At 39.7% G+C, this 17,375-nt stretch overlaps 1 protein-coding gene across 1 annotated transcript in view; it reads left to right on the top strand.

Moving 5' to 3' along the window:
• Positions 1 to 950: 950 nt before the first annotated feature.
• Positions 951 to 17,375, top strand: part of LOC128883015 (uncharacterized) — a 262,323-nt gene continuing 245,898 nt past the window's right edge. The window contains exon 1 of the mRNA XM_054134977.1: positions 951 to 2,191. Coding sequence (XP_053990952.1) covers positions 2,131 to 2,191 — 61 coding nt within the window. The 5' untranslated portion in view covers positions 951 to 2,130. The remainder of the gene's footprint in view (positions 2,192 to 17,375) is intronic.

Here is a 17,375-nt window from a genome sequence, read left to right as displayed (position 1 = left end):
TTATGAAATTCGTTTATGGAAATTCTATTTCCCGAGGATCGGGGCGAGAATGTATGTTCGGTAAAAGTACATCCTTTTTTGTTTTCTATTCCAATGAAAGTTTTCAAGTTTTCGTTGGCCTGTTAAGTTCTCTGTTTCAAAATGTCTTCGTCTCAGAGACCACTGGCTCCATTTCCAAAACAAATCAAGATTTGTACGTCGAGAGATAAACTTCTCGAGACCCGAGTTAAAAGTAGTTTCGGGTGTAAGAAAGTGTCGTAAATTCGAACGGATTTCTTTTTCGTTTACTAGATTCAATCTCGTAGTTTGTCTTTTGGGGATCCCAATGCAAAAAGAACAATATGGCTGGAAAACTCTATTATGTAAATCGTGATTCGCGAGTGACAGATGCCGCATCAGCGTCATGGATCATGATACACCTGAGGATTCATGCGACCATCTATCTCCTTTCAAGATTATTAAACTTTAGGGGAGGCTGCGAAGGTCGAGCAGTTTTATTTATAGGTCTATTAGAAGTTGATGTAATAACATAAATATCTTGCATTTCGATGAAATTGCATTGCAAGAGTTTTTAAAGATGTTCTAAATATTGTAAACTGGTTGAATATTCTGAACCGTGATTGTTGTCAATATTTAATCGAATACTAAACTACGTACATTATAAATGTTTAATCAATTCGAAGGTATTAATTTTTATTACGTCTCAAAGTTTCAGATTGTTATTCCAATGTTTTTTGAGAAAGTAATATTTCTGAATATGTGAAGTATTAATTGTTGATTAAACGCATTCATGCTTACTTATGCGTGTATTGCTTGCACTTTTGCAGAAACTAACGGATAGAGGACGTGTACATACGCTATTCGCAGTCAAAGGGATAATATGCCCAACACAGATCGTTTCCAGCGGCCAAGATTCACGAGGTCATGATCATCGTCGTCGGAGTCCTCGGCTTCCGGGACAAACGAAGATTGTCGAAGCGCCAGCCGTGTGCCGATTGGCTGGCACGCGGCGCGCGGATGCGTACCAGTCCTGACGTCACGCTTCGCCCAGTTTGAAATCGTCCCAGCCTTCAGTCGCGCGCCGAACGTCGAACCGAATGCATCTGGTGTATCTTGTTCATCCCTTTCGATCCTTCGAAATATCGATTCTTGTCACACAGTTGATCATTTCGACGTAAACAGTGCGGTTCTCGTTCGAATTTCTCACAAAAATCACGGAAACAGTGATCCTCGACTCTATCGACTTGTATCAGTGAATAGTGTTTTTAAAAAAAACCTACTCATTCACAGGGGATGAATTGATCAACATCGATATTCGTCGATGATTGTCTTCTACGGAAGACAAACCTACCCCCTAATCACAGAAATCTATTTAAGCCGACAGATAATTCGATAATTACAAACCGATATAATTCATCGAATTAAAATTAATTTAAACGAACAATGCGGTGCAACGGAAAGAACAACGTCCAGCAAGCAAACATGATTATATGTATAAACTTGTGTGATTGAGCAATGATGAAAATTACCCGTGATTAGACAGTAAACTTACGCGACAAAGTACAGGGAGTTATTAATCGTGGATAATACGTGGTAAATTTTGTTTATCGAGTGAATCACTCACATGAACGTGTGCCAGTTTGAGTAACCACGTGGTAGCCGGTGCTTGGAGAACGTGCGAACGACGCGTCGTTTCATTGTGATCGACTCTCGAGTAGTCGTCGACGGTAATCACGTGTAAAATCGTTCGTGGCGGTGGTAAATATTGGAAAACATTTGGTAGAGAAGTCAACTTGATCCTGCGGGAGGCTGGGCAAGATCGTCGCGAGTCAAACTGTTGGGATTCGGTCTAATATGCGTGTCGCGGGGAAACGGACCGTCGAGACGGTCGATTCCGACGATCTGACTTTGACGAATTCGCGACTGTCGCTCGAGGCCTGACTCCTACGGTCTCTCTGTTGGCTGTGGTGTTCCACGAAAGTGTTTTGCTCCGTTTGGTCCACGCGTCAGTGACAAAGCGCGGGTGATGTGCTGCTGGTGTTTGTGTCGCGTCGACTGAGCAGTGCGCGGTGTACCGGATGTCAAGACGATAATTGCTCCTGTCTTAAGGCCGAGCGACTTTGTGTCATCATGCTGACAATCGTTTTGCTGTTTCTTCTGGGCCAACCGGCGGCTGGAGACAACTATTTGGGTGCGTACCCGTGCCTTCGATTCTCTCTCACTCCGTTTCTTCTCAGCGAGGAATCCCTTGAGATTTCTTGGAAGAGAGTCTGTGTCCTCTTTGGACACGATTTCTGCTAATTATCATCAAACAAATGAAGAAGATATCGCTTGTGAATAGTGAAACGATGTGGATCGTCGCTGCTGCTTGAACACGCATAGTTTTCATTCAAATGTTTCGACAGTCAGGTTATACGGTTCAAGTATCATATAATTACATCCAATTGTCTGTTTAAAGCAAAAAAAAAGAAAAAAAAATACATGTCGAATTGAGCAACCCCCTCCTCTTCAGGGTAGGTTAAAAACAAAATTCTGAAATTATGCAGAATGTCCTAAATATATGGTAACAAATAATTGACAATAATGAATAGCTTTCCTAACAAAAGTGTATACAGTAGAAACTGTTGAGCTATATAATTACACAATTACCAATGCAAGGTTCTTAATATCGAAATCTGTACGATAGTACGATTTGCCAAGAGAAAACCTTCAACCTTTCTCTTTCGAATTTTTCTTCCGCTTAATTTGTCAGTGACCCGAAACGTGTTTGTAAAGCGCTATAAATTTTAAACAGGCTCGAGTTTTACATCAATCTTAAAGTTGCGTCGTAAAGAAATCTTCGAGTTCAGGGTTCCGTGTCGGTACCATGGAACGATTCGTTAATACACGAGATGTTCCGTTCTTCGTTCGGAAATCTGGCCAGGCATTAAATCCTACGCATTCTTTTTTTATATTCCCGAAGTATCATGGATGACAACATAGACGTGGTAATTCTGTTCTCTAGTCCATGGTATTCTATGAACACATGAAAAGCAGCCATCTCGTTAGCGAGAAAAGTATCAGGCATTGTAGAATGGTTTCCTTGTTCCATGAGAAATTTCTGAAATTCTTCGCCAAGATTGTCGAAGAAGTATCCGTTTTGAACGATGACATCGTAGAATTTTCCATTCAATCATTGCTTGTGATCTTTCATATTATTATTGGAAGAATAGGCAATAATGATATAAGCACAGGGTGATCGTACATGCTTTATCGTTGAGAGAAGCTTACAGAAGTGGAAGCACAGAATCTTAATTCGAGTTTCATAATACAATCCTTGAGTTACGACGTAATCGATTAATTAAACGTTTAGGCCTGTCGAACAGCGTAATCGTGTGTTGCGTCATGAATTTAATTTTATGGTTTTACACCTGCGATAGGAGTGACGCTAGTGAATCTGTCATCGAGGGAATAATATTTTAAAATAGCCAGTGTTGTAATCAGCAAGTTTAAATTCATTGATCGTTACTTTTTAATAGAGCTGTGAGATTGATGGTTTCCTCAAGTATTTTTAGATTACAAGAAAGTGATTAATCGTTAGTTGGTTCTTGCGTCTTGATATAGGACAATGCTTTCAACTCCATTTTTGTCACGTTCGAGACAATATTATGTTGTTTAAATTCTGCTGTCAGAATGTATGAGTAATTAGTCATTATTCTTCGTTAAATACTATTTTCGTGGCTATTAATTTGATCTAAAAATACCAAAATGTTACTAATGTTACTAAATGTTTTGTACCAATAGGTTGGTACATAAAAATACAATTTTTTCAAATTTTATCTTCGGAACCACCAACACCATCCTCTACGCGCGGATTAAGTACGAGGAAGTTAGCTTCTCACTTCTCGAAATCTAACCGGTCCATAATTATGAATATAATTAGTATAATTGCTTAAACGAAGTTAAAGTCGTAGCCCCAACGGCGCGTAAAGCTGCATAACGCCAGCATCTTGACGCAGATTAGTCGAAAGTGTCGTGCTTCGAGGCGATATCTAGCAAATCCACTATGCAACGCTCCGTGAAAATTAGTTTGACACGTTTCGCTGCGAATTGAGCTGGTTTATGTGGATTTCGCCGTTGAAACGTCGGCGTCGCGTCGTAGCGCAGACCTGTCGAAGAATCGTCGTTAAAATTTCTCGGGACGAGAGACAAAGATTTGTTTCCATCCACGCCCGGAGCCGCTTCCAGAAACGATAACGTGTTTTCTGATAATCCTGCTGATTAAACACCGATCGAACCTTCGAATAATGCAGGTTCTCGCGTCGAGTATTCTGCATTCGGTTTGCTGCGCAAAGATGGACAAAATTCTTATCTTGAAGAGGGTTTATGCGTTAAAAATTAAAAACGTTTCGTGACAAAAATTTACTGTTGCGACAGCGGTAGTGTTTCGATAGTCACAACGTTGCATTTGCATTTTTGGCTGTATGTCGTGTACACCACTTCTAGATGCGTTTATATTCGCTGCACTGCGCAGACGCATACCTGTTAAGTAAACGCTGTGCGCGTTGCAGCGAAATTAAAGTCGGGTTGCGTTAATGCGAGATGAAAGGCGACGAACATTTCTCGCTGTCAGTGGGATTGGATTTAGCGGGATGCAAAGTTCTTGCGGTCGCTGAAAGGTAATGCCTTGAAGGTACACCGAGGATCTGAAGAGATTAAATGAAATTCAGTTTCAATGATCAGAATTATCTGGGAAAGTAGAGTACACACAATTTCTATGTTTCATGTTGTCATTTTTAATTAGACAATCTCAATTACTTTGTTCCAAATTAATCATGGTAAGTTTATACATATTTCTGCAATCCTCACATTATCAACAGATGAAATGGATCATCCTTATCGATCCTTTGGCTGTGCAGGGTGTGTATATACACCGATACTCTAGAAAAGGGCTCAGAGACATGTTTGTATTCGTGGTTTAAAAAATATCAGCTCATAGGGGATGATGAAGCGAAGCTTTTTTATATGTACAGTTTATTCATAGGACGCGTAGTTTCGAAAATAAAAATTGTAACGTTAGATATTCGTTTTTTCTCCTCCATTCGACTTGGTGTATCGACTCTTGCCGCTTCTAAGCATCGTGGACGTCGCTAAAACCATTGAAAGCCTAGATCCGACAAAGTTGACCGAACACTTCCGGGAACGGTACCAAAAACTCGGGCAAACTCATCGAGAAGACGCCTGCGGCCAACGAACGGGAACAGAATAAGAATAACGAAAGAGGGTGGTACAGTTGGTTCGTAGTTGCGACGAATACTCACCCTAGAGGAAGCATCCGTAATTACCCTCGTAAATTCATTGGCCGTTTCGCGTCGGCCAGAGGGGACGGAGACGAGATGGAATCGGATAACGAAGAAGTGCATCGCGCCTCTCGCGCCCCCTCGGATGACATTTTGTCGATAGTCCAGCCGTAGGTCGAAATGCTCGTAAATTCTTATTATAATTGGCGCGGATCGGATTTACGGAAATTATGATTGGCCCTTGGTCGTGCGATAGCAGTTTGAAAAGTAGCCGCCATCTCCATAAATCGCTTCCAGTGACGGTGACCGCCTGCGGGGCCTCCGTCCCTCGCGCGAAATGGGGTTGAAATGCAGAAAAAAGGAGTGCTCCAAAGTAAACGGTCGCAAGTGGTAGTGAATCGAAGCGTTGGAATCGCTGCGTTTTATTCTGCCAAGAGTGTGCGATGCACCTTGCGTACGCTTGGTGTGAATAACTTGTAAATTATGCGTTATGAGGTAGAGGGTTGTGTATGAGAATCTAAGTCGTAAATATTCTGACTATATGTATAGTAGAATTCACAAGAAAATATTTTCGATTCAGTTACAAATCTTTTCCCATAAACAACATTCATACAGATCATGTGCAGCAGATACACTACATCGTACCAGAGATGATTAATACAGACAGTGTTTGACAAACCGGTCCAAGAATTTCTTTGACACTACTGCTGTGCAAAATTCGTGTTTCCATCGCAAAGTTCTAACAGAATTCTGTAACCTTTGATACGGCGAATATTGCAGAATTAATTCCTATAATTGAAGTATATTTGTCTCTACCCATCATCACCTCCGTCAATTAAGGTTGCGCGACGCGGAATATTTTCTGGACCAACCTGATAAAATTACTTCTCGCGGTCACGTCCACGTATGCGTTCTATCGTGCCGTCTCGAGCGCTCGCTGTTTGTTTAATTATTAAAAACGGGGTCGTACGTCGCAGGGGAACGCACTTCTATGCATGCTTTGTGGGGAAACAGTACCCCTCGCGTTCATAATTCACCGTCGCCGTTGGTGGAAAAACGAGGATGATATTGTTTCGTGTTTTCCTTCGAACGACTTTTCTTCCGTGTCCGTGAAAATTAATAGTGCATATCATATCGTTAGTTTTTCGTATCGTGTTGGTAACGAAATTTGAGTTATTATTTTCGTTCACCTCGCGATACGACTGCCAACGTGTTTCATGGATGGTATCGATCATTCTGTTTTGGAAATATTTCTCTCGAGTCCTCCATTTTTACCCGTCAACTGTTACTGACAGAAATCGATGAAAAATTGCATTTAGATTTCAGAGAATTCCTTTGTGCTTTCTTCCCTCATTGTTCCGCGCTTTTGTACCAGAAATGGGCAAACTTTCATTCGAATAAAAGATTGGAAATAGGAGCATCCTACTGTCATTTATTTGCTGTGTTTATTTCATCGGACAGTTACTTGAAACAGCTTACTCAATGTGACATTTAACCCATTCACTGCCAACTACGTCTCGGCTGCCAACTGTCTCGTACTTTAAATTGATTGCAATTACTCGAGGGATAAACTTATAGTCTTTCGAGTCAGGAAATTAAATTTTCTTTTTAAAACAACAAATTTAATATCACTTTTTATCATCAAAATAATAACCTAGACTACACACCTGTATTAAATCTTGGAGCCCAAGGGAAAATGCTTTGAATTTGCCTGACAGTGAATGGGTTAATGCAATTTTATAATTCAGATTGTAATTATTTTAATTATATAAACCGTAATCTCATCGTCGAATTCCGGTAATTCGAGGAGATTAAGTTATAGTTTGTGTAACATGCAAACTCATTTCTACTGTGGCCACATACTGAAGTGAATGCGTTAACTTTTGGTAATTAAATCGGAATAGTTGAAAAGATGCAGGGCAGTCGTGCGAAGAAGAAACTCAATGTAATCATGTTTTAAAAGAAACATTTAACATTTTAGCTGTATGTTTGTACCCTCGTTAAAAAAAAAAATTTAAACGTAACTTTGCAGAACTTACACACACGGTGTACAATTGATCACGTTCGAGCTGCATAGTTTACAAGCTGGCGCACCGACACGTGTAATCGCGTCGATTCGCTCATTTCCGCGACTGTCGCGAGGGAGGGAAATGACCGGCAAGGAAATCGAGTAAGTGAGAAGGGCACGGTGTTCTCAGCGTGTTACGAACTTCTCCTCTATCGCGGCCCGTTTGCCTTTCGCGTTCCTTTTTAGAAAGAAAAGTTCCTCGGAACTGGAGAGTGCCTCGTTCCCAAGCTTTTCCATTTTCACTCCACTCCGCCGGCTGTTTCACGACTCCCGATTCAGCGAGTCGCGTAGCTTGGCGACGGTTTAGTGTTCGACGACTCGCGGAAGTGCATTTACCTATTGTTCACCGGGCTCGTCTTTCCTTGGGATTCGAGAGCGCGACCAATCTGCTCGCGCGTAAATTTCCCTCTATCTCGCGTGTCAGCCTGGTATCAGGCCCATTTGGGAACGTAATCGCCTACGGGCTGGTGTTTGAATTTAAACGCGGGCCTCTTATTAACTAGGATCTCGCAGCGATGAAAACTGGCGCTTTTGTTTCGCCACGCAATCCTCCTCTCTGGTCTTTGTCGTAATCTCTTGGTTCTGCGTGGATATGGATGCAAATGCATGGGAATCGCGGAAGAAGGTGAGTGTTACGTTTTATTCGGTGGGGGTAGATATACCGCCGTATATATTTATATATGTATACATCAACATGTTTATACAAACATACATTTCGAAATACCTACCATTTAATTTAAAAAAAATTTAATCGCGTTTTTAGTCTCGGTTGATAGAGAACTTTTCGCTCGTTTCGAATTTTTAGTGCTCGCTGAGACATCTTCAGCGAGTGCTCGAACGTTTTTACGGCATCCGCGGATAAATTAGATGAAACGATCTCGTAACAGAATCGCCCGTAAGTTGCGTACATTTGTAATTGCGCTATTAACGGATAATTGTAGTCGTTCCCGTTACAAATATCGGTGGAATTGATCATAGGACAACAATTGCAAATTAACGACTGGTGATCGGCTCGTTGTCACGCGATGCACGTCCCGTTCGGAAAATTATCCGCGTGTTACGAACCCTATCTCGTCAATCGTATCCAATAAATGCGACGAGCGATCACTGCGCGTCTCTCTGTCCGAATAATTTCACGTTCATTAAGTAGATCCGTGGCACGAGCGTGTCGGAACGCGCTTCAGAACATATTGTTCCACATTGTAAACACCATCCTCTCGTAATTAGACTAATTTAAGCAACGACCGCTCCGATGTCGCCGTTACTTCTAATTCCTGCGATACGTTAGATTAATATTATTATTCGAACGGGAACGATGTACTGGCAATTTGTCATTGGAGACTCGTATTAGAACAGAGAGTATTTTATAACACTAAAACTACTAATTCTGTCAATTTAACCTCGTGTATTTCAAACTTTATCCTAAGTAAACTTCTATTACGCTAGTTTACGTGATTATGCTTTTGGCAAGTACGAATGCTGATTTAACAGTAGAAAGCAGTCTTCAGTTTCAGTTACATCGTCTGAAAACAAACGATGATAGGGAAAAGGTTTCGCAAAAAGGATTAATTTCAAGCACTGGCTGAATCTGATCCTCTTTTAAAAAAATTTGCTTATTTATAAAGTGTCATTCCAGAAACTGGGACGAGTCGAATGTTGTGGCTGTAGGTATGAAATGGAAAGGGAAAAGTTGGAAAGGTTAACTCTTCCGTTTGTGGGAAGCATGTCGGGGCTGATAACACTTCTTCCAGTGCCCATTTCTTTTATTTTTTTCATACACGCAAAAGGACAAAGTCAGAGAATGGAATACAAATCCTACGTCTCGTTATTTGAGTACATTCGTTCGTATTCTTTCTCGTTTCACGAGAGCCTTTTCCCTTCGCCTCATTTTCCTAATTTTTGGTCTCCCCGTCCATCTTTAGTTTCTTCTCGTTTGTTCAGCTTCTTTGACGTGGTGGCTGTCTTAGCTTCTTTACTCCACCAGGACCTTGTAATACTTCTGAGGGTAGCGTTGAAAACGCCTCGTCTTCCGGCTGCTTTTTCGTCGTGACAATCATGTTTCTCTGCCACACCGACACGAGTATTATTAACTGAAACGAGAATCTTTTCACCAGACCTGGCCACGTTTATTAAATTTTCCACCGAGATTTAATATCGGGGGTAATTTATCGCCATGTTCTGGGTTAAATAAAGTACAGCGAGTTTCAGATCTAGGAAATTAAGTGAATTGGCCACGGTGCTCTTAGAAATCAACTTTTCTGAGATTAAATGCCGAATAAACATACTTGTCGCGTCGATGTGTCCTTTACGTTAAATAAATGAAAGTTAAAATGAAATTCAAGTTAATTTGAACAAGAAATGATGAAATATCTCAATAATATCTTTGAGTATAGGAAATAACTGCACAACACTTGAAGAACATTTTTATTATTGCAGCAATCATTTTATTGTTGCTTCTTATGCTCAGAGATATGAACGAGAATAGAATGATACCTTTCTTAATCTTAAACGTAAATTACCACTACGAGTAACAGAACAGATTGCAGAAGTAATTTTAATTTGAATTCAAAAAGAAATAGCCACAGGTACATGTTGTAGGGTCGTATTATTAAAGCAATTTGGCGTAACTTTTTTTATTAGTATTTTTATGAAAGAATTCCAGATTCCATCTTAAAAGCGCCGACAATACGTTTAAATCACCCCCACAATGAACACGATATTAAATCCCGGTTCGGTCGTAAACGAAATTCACATTCGTTCGATTATCATTTCCACGGCATCCGATATCCGATTAATCGGATTTATTGGAGCGGAGCAAAGTGCAAATTTCTGTGCTCTGTAATGACCAGAAGTTTGCGATGGAAATTAAAAGTCTATCAATTACGTACCTGTTTTAACGATTTACTGTAATCCGGGATTCGATAAGAGATTAAAAAACTGGATTAGCGACTAGAATATATATCATATTTGTTTAATATAATTAACAATTAGTTAATAGTTTGATTGTACAATAATTAAGCTAGTTACAAACATTCTTATAAATAACAGTGCTTGTATTAACCTAATCACTGCCAACTACGAGATGTCTCGTCTCCGTATAAAGATAAGTTTATAGCCTTTTCAGTCAGGAATTGCAAACGGTATTGCAAAGGAAGATCGTACATTACCTTCTAAAAACAATAAATTTTTTATTATCAAAATAATAATCTAGATTACACTTGTATATTAAAACTTGGCGCCCAAAGCAAAACGCTTTAAATTTGCTTGGCAGTGCGTGAGTAAACTATCTACATTGTCTGTTTGATTTACCAACTCACAAGCATCGATTACTAATTCATTTTAAAATCAGTAGGATTTTCATTAAGTAAATCTCTATTTCTATAAAGATTTAAGGGGACTATTCAACGGAAATGCATATTTTACGCGTACAATTAAGTCGTGTCCGCTCGTTTAAAGCATTCTCCAAGTCCCCTTAGCTGGGATTTCCGTTTCGCTTTTCATTCAGAATTTTCGCTGTCTCCGCAAAACGTTTCCATATGTGCGCCCGTGGAATGTCCTGGAAGCACGTACAGGCTATGCGTCATTTGCGGGAATTCCCTGTGACGGTCAACGTAACCTCAGGAGCAATTCTCAAAGGGTCCGTTCTATTGTTTCTCAGCGTCCCTTGCCACGTATGTCAGTGCAGGCAAATTCGCTGTATATTATCATAAATTTTTCATAGAAAACGAAGAAAGGAAACACGGTCGCCCGTTTCGCGGGAGGAATTTATTTACCGAACAATACACAATTCAATAAAATATAGAATTATCATTAGCCTACATTTGGCAAGCAATTACATTTGTAAGAGTAATTTCGAGGCCATTAAGGGCTGAATGCGCGTACGTAAGATTTTTCGTGGTTGATCTCTGAAGAAACGCAGCGAAAGAAAGATGAGAAAAAGGGGAAGCAACGGGGCGGAAATTAATAACCCAAGGACAATTGGCCAGCGTGCAAGATGCGCTTTATTTCGCGGCACTTGGCGCCCTGCTACGCCGAGATGTAAATTCAACGACTTTTAAGGACGTTTCTGCGCGGCTATTACAGTATATCTCCCAGGCATGTTTCAGGATACCGACGGTGGTAGCTCCTTCTGCGGGGAAAACGTAATATGCTTCGCGGACGAAGCCTGACTCGCGCCCCCGTAGTTTCTTAATTTCATTTTCGCCTCAGCTGTCAGAGCGCAGACCTCGACGAGTCCGTCTCCCACCGTCTGTCTCTCGCATTTTTCATTCTTCCTTCTTTTTGTCCATTCGGGGAAACGACCGATATACTAATAATAATCTTCTAAATAATTGCTTAAAATACGTGACTGAATGCTTGTCGGCAAATACACCTCTTTATCTATATACATGGAAACAGTATATTTTCCTGTTGGACATTTCAGTAAATATTTAGCAAAGCAGATGAATGAAACCGATACGCTCAGTACAGGTTTACAAGTTCGCGCGCTCTTTTCCCATCGTTTAGGAATTAATCTAACCGGCAATTCCATTACCCCGAGTGGTACGTTTCGAACCCTCTTATCTCGGCTCCACCGATATTTGTTCATACATAAAAACGATAGGAGCTGCAACAAATAGGAACAGGCACTATCGTGTGCACGTGAAGCGTGAAATCGAAGCACTGTCCGGCCGTTGTACCAAAAAGCTTCTCTCCTTCGGAGACAGGATTCGCTCGATAGAAAGAGATTTCGAGAGGAACCTTTTTATTTGTTAGGAAATGTTGGAAATGCAAACCTTTGATAAGATAAACAAGCAATAAAATGTCATCTTCGTTGGCTTGTTTCTCGTTTACATTCTTTTAAAAATGTCATTAAAAGTGGCACAGATGATCAACGATATTAAACGAAGTGGTTAATAATGTTAATCACTGTACTGAAATAAAATCAATGAAACGAGACTGATCGATGAAACATAGATATTTCCAAAGATCCAAGGATACCCAGGTGCAGAGTGTAGCTAGCGACTGGAGGTATTCAGCGTAAAACGTGAATGCTTCGACCGCGCGACTCGGAGCATTTGCATAATTAGCAGAGGTTTTGTCCGCGTCGTAATGAAGTTCGTATTACACTCCGTGAATCTGGTGGGACGTGTCTCGTGTACCCTGCTAAATTATTTCACCGACCAGGCCAGATGGATGATACCAAGGATTCGTTCCTTCGTTGATAAAACCATTCCTTGTCATTTATTTACTCTGAGACGTGTCACAGGTGTGCACAGGTGTGCACAGGTGCGCTCTGAGCTCATTAATGCAAACAGTCTCGGTTACTTTTTTGATGGAAAGCTTGCTCGGCCAGGGTGGTTCGGCCCTTTTTGTTAATAGATAAAAATATAGCCTCGGATCGTAGGGAAATCAATCGTGTACAGGTCTCTTAATTAATATCTATGTGCAATACTTTTTCTTCGTTATCTTAAGTAATAATTTCATTTATCATTGAAGCTGTTCTTCAAAGTCATCCTGATTCAAACTAATTAAGAGTAATTTCAACTACTAAATACTTTCCACTATCCATTTACTCTTTGTAGCCTCGCTTAATTATTCATGAAAGCTAGCGTCCACATATTTATGAACGAGGATTCATACATTGAAGATAAATATGTGGCCAATTTGAGATAAATATGTGGCCAATGAAACGAGTAGAGAGTAAGTTGGCACAGTTGAACGAAGTTTGAAGAACCGAAGGACGGATTCTGTACATTTTTTGGACGCCAGGAAACAGAGGTCCTCTGGGCACGTCAAGGGAGTAGAAGTCACGTGTGTGTGTGTGTGTGTGGTTCTATAATGAATGGCGAAAAACACACTTGGCGGTTTGTGCCCTCAAGGGTATCGTTTTACATGGCACGCGAGTGCACCTCTGAGTGAACCCTTCGCACAGTGTATACTCCACTTTTACGATTTCGCTATATCTCTTCTAGCGACCATAGGTATGCGCAGATGTGTCCGCATACGAGACTGAACGCGATTCTTTAAAGCTTCACAGTTTGTAAGTCGAGCGACGGCTGTTGGGACACGGTGCGAGTCAAGTAGAGACCTGCTGCATCATTCGACTAGACTTTTCCAAAGAATTATCCTCGTTTTACTTTTCGTGGAACTTCCGCTCTCAATGTCGTCCTAAAAGTTCAATGTCACTTACATTTTTGCTACTCATATCGATATGTAAAACTTAAGTGTTCTATTAAAAGGTAATCCCTCTCATTTTACAATATTCTACCACCTTTCTGACATAATCATTATATCGTCACTATAAAATTTCTGTAGTTTTTTTTATTAGATATTGACACAGTCTACAACACGAACTTGTGGGATGACCCAATAGTATGATAATAGCCATGAACTTTTTGTCTGTCAAACAATTGAAAAATGAATAAAGGAACAATCAAACATAAACGTACACACCTGCAAATAAATAAGAGAAAAGAAAAAATACATATACAAGTATGTATATAAAACATAAATAAAAAAAAAAATATTCTCCACGTATTCAAGTGCACCAAAAGAGTGTATTATATTAGATAAAGTAACAACAGGTAATGAACGATAACGCATTGGCTACACCTTATCGAAAATGCTCGTCAGCTTTTCCAGGCAGAAATCGAGTAAAACCCAGGGAACTCGTTCAGGGAAGAACGAGTAAATAACGCATGCATACCCAAACACAGAGCAGATTTTTCTATCGAACGCTATCGCTGGGGCTCGGGTTAGTATTTGCCGTGAGACTCTTTTTTTATTCACCATCTGCATATCGAGTTTGTGTGTCGGAGCTGATAACGTGTAAGACACGTGGATGCGGGATCCGTGTGCGTGTATACGGAAGCTGGGAGGATCAAATGGAGAATGGTTCAGAGAAAGAGCAGCTTAACAAAATCGCGGAGTCGACTGTTGAATGGAACGCTTCCACAGGAACGGAATTAGTACGCGTGGTGGGTGGTTTATTCCCTGTTTGTTTATCGATTTCGTGCGACATTCTCAAGCTGGCAATCTAGTGGAATATTAGGAAAACTTTACGCGTCGGGAGGTGATCTACGGTGAAATATGCATTGAGAGTCGAGGGGTTTCGCTACGGTCCTACGATCCTCGACGACACCGGGGGTTGCATTCACAAATTTTTTATTAGGATACTGTACATCTAGATGAAATGAATTTTGTATTACGAATGAGACATGTAATAAACCTCGGAATAGGAATTTTTAGGGGTGTATTAGACGGAGGTAATCAAACTGGCGTTATTCTCATTTACGTTGTACGTGTAACCCCCTTAAGAGCAATTGAACTCTGGATAAACGCGAGCTGATAGTTATCAAGAGATTTTTCATCGGAATATTTTTGCGGCGATGCGACCACCAGCTGTGGATGTTTTGACCCTTCTTTGCTTATCGATTTCTGCTCCAATTTGGAGAAATTTGCGGTGAAATGTTGTGTTCTGCGGCTGGTGCAAGCAATCAATTTATTAGTTTTTATGTCGTGACGTTTCCGGTTATTTTTTGGAGGATCTTTAACGATACTGGAACTGATGCGTGACCAAATAAAACTTGTTCAGATCGATTGCAATTATGTTCCATTACTGCGATAATTCAAAATGGAATATACTTTTTCGACATCGTATTCCTTATTAAACTCTCCAGCGCGTCGTGTTTAAAACACAGCAAACTGCGACCAAGTAAATATTAAATTTCAAACAAACTAAATTTATTGAATTTCTCATCAATTGTCTGAATTTTATTAACGCAATAATTTAAAAGAACGTATCCATTTTTCCAATATAAACATTTTTAATGAGCATCTTCTATTAATGTGAATTTACAGAGTTTACAATAACGTAGAAAATAATGAAACGAACATAATTTATTTGTTATATATTCCCCCATTGACTTTGACGTACAAATTTTCCTTCTCAGCCCTAAGAATTCGGTATAAAAATATTTCCAAAGGAAACAGGTGAAAAGCAAACGTACACTTTTTTTATGCATCAATCCACTCTGTTTGAAATGAAAATCAGGAAATGGTGGGTTCTTTGATAAAGATCGGAAATAGGGAAAGCATCGATATCCCTTCATCGTGGCCAAAGCTTTATATGATTTCTTTAATACGAAATTTATAGACAGGCATGTATCTCTATCCAAAACCGGTACATCCAGCCTTCTGCTCGCGCTCTCTCGTAGCCCCATATCCATTGGCGCGGTTCCAGAACGCGAGTCTATCACCTCGTAAATTATTTTGACACGTCCCGGGAATTAAACGTAACACAAAAGTATTACACTCGATATCAGAGCGCCGGGCTCGCGGATCTCGCGGGAATAAACTTCGTTCCCGTTTGTTTCTCTCGCAATGGTCGAAGGTATCGATCCTAGCGTGAAGTATGGCTACGTTTCGCAACAAAAAAAAAACTTTCTGTAATGTTGCGAAATAGTAGATGCAAAACCGCGAGGAAACCGTTTACCTAATTGGCGTTGAGAGATCTTCATTGTAATCCATATTAGAAGATGAATTAAAAAATAATCAATTAAACAAGCGAATCTCCTGATGGAAATCTAAAAACTCTAAAAATATCTAGATTACATTCTTAAATGAAATCTAATGAAAATGTAAATAACATATATTGATATTCATCTACGTATCTACGAATACGTAATATTACAATTTTTCTGATCGGTTCAGATTGAATTTAAAAAAAATTATGTCGATATTATTATCTAAAGAAGCATATATTTATCAAATGATCAAGAATGCTCAAAATCTAAAATATATTTATGTTGATTAAAATCTAAAAAATCTGTGATTACTGAACTGCTGAAAAGGAAAATATGACCTGTCAGTCGCAATATTTGATTCTCCCTCTAAAACGATTTCAATCCATCGTTGCGTAGTCATCAGCAATGTGCAATGTATTAAGAATTTAAATATCATGTATTGACATAAATCTGAAAATGCTAAATATTAAAATTTAAACATAAATGCAGAATATATTCTAAAAAGTCAAAGGAAATTTACATTTATTAAAATATCGAAATTGAACAAAGTCTATTCCATTGTTGCATCGTCACCAACAACGTATAATATTGACCGAGAATGTTATCTTTCACCTCGCATTTGCACGATAAAGATGTTGCACATACAGAAAACGTATTTTCCTATGCGTTCACGCGTATGCAATCCGCCAGAGGAACAAACTCGCGAAAGCTGCGTTTATCCCTTTTGGTTTTCCTCTAGATTTTATTTCGACCTCCCCGAAACTTCATCGTTGATTCACCCTGGACCAATTTTCTTCCGTTAACTCCCTTTCGTCTTTATCTTCTTTTCTTCTGCGCCGATGTTTCCGCTACTTTCGTTCCGTTAAGTCGAGCTCGACTCGGGATCTCCACGCTCCTCCATCGTCGATATATCGAATTCGTGCAAGGTTTGATAGTACATATGCGCCTTCGTGGTAGTTCCAACGAACAGCCACCGTTCGATTCTCTTTTTCTTTTTCATTCCCAGGAGGTCGCAGAATTTTCCTGTCCCATTTGCTGTCACGAACAAAAAGGGAACATTGCAAATTTTTCAATCCGATGGTGTTTTGATTCGTCGACTGTGAAAGAAGGTATCTGCAGTTGACAGCTCAAAATTCTTCTTCATCACGAATCAGATTTGCATTCTTTTTCAATTGGTTATGAAATCCAAAGATCCCCAGTTCTTTGCAAACGAATTGTTGATTCGTCATTTTTGCAAATTAAACATTTTTGTAAATGTGCCACGTAATAAGTATGTTAATCTTCCAACCTAATCTTGAAAGAAACGTGTTTACTTAAAGAATCGAGTCAGTGATCTTTGAATCTTGTTTTTTCAAGTACATTTTTTTTTTATATTACATAACATATAACATACGTAACGACGACGACACCGTAACACACAACATACAATACATAACGTTTAATTAAGTAAACAGTATAATGATAAAATAATGACGACCACTATTCTAATTCGCGAATATTCGATCCCACGCTTTTTTCTTT

Source organism: Hylaeus volcanicus, chromosome 1 (genome assembly GCF_026283585.1).
Source record: "Hylaeus volcanicus isolate JK05 chromosome 1, UHH_iyHylVolc1.0_haploid, whole genome shotgun sequence".
Taxonomy (NCBI): domain Eukaryota; kingdom Metazoa; phylum Arthropoda; class Insecta; order Hymenoptera; family Colletidae; genus Hylaeus; species Hylaeus volcanicus.
The sequence above is the reverse complement of the archived record's forward strand: the minus strand, read 5'-3'. Positions and strand labels throughout refer to the sequence as shown.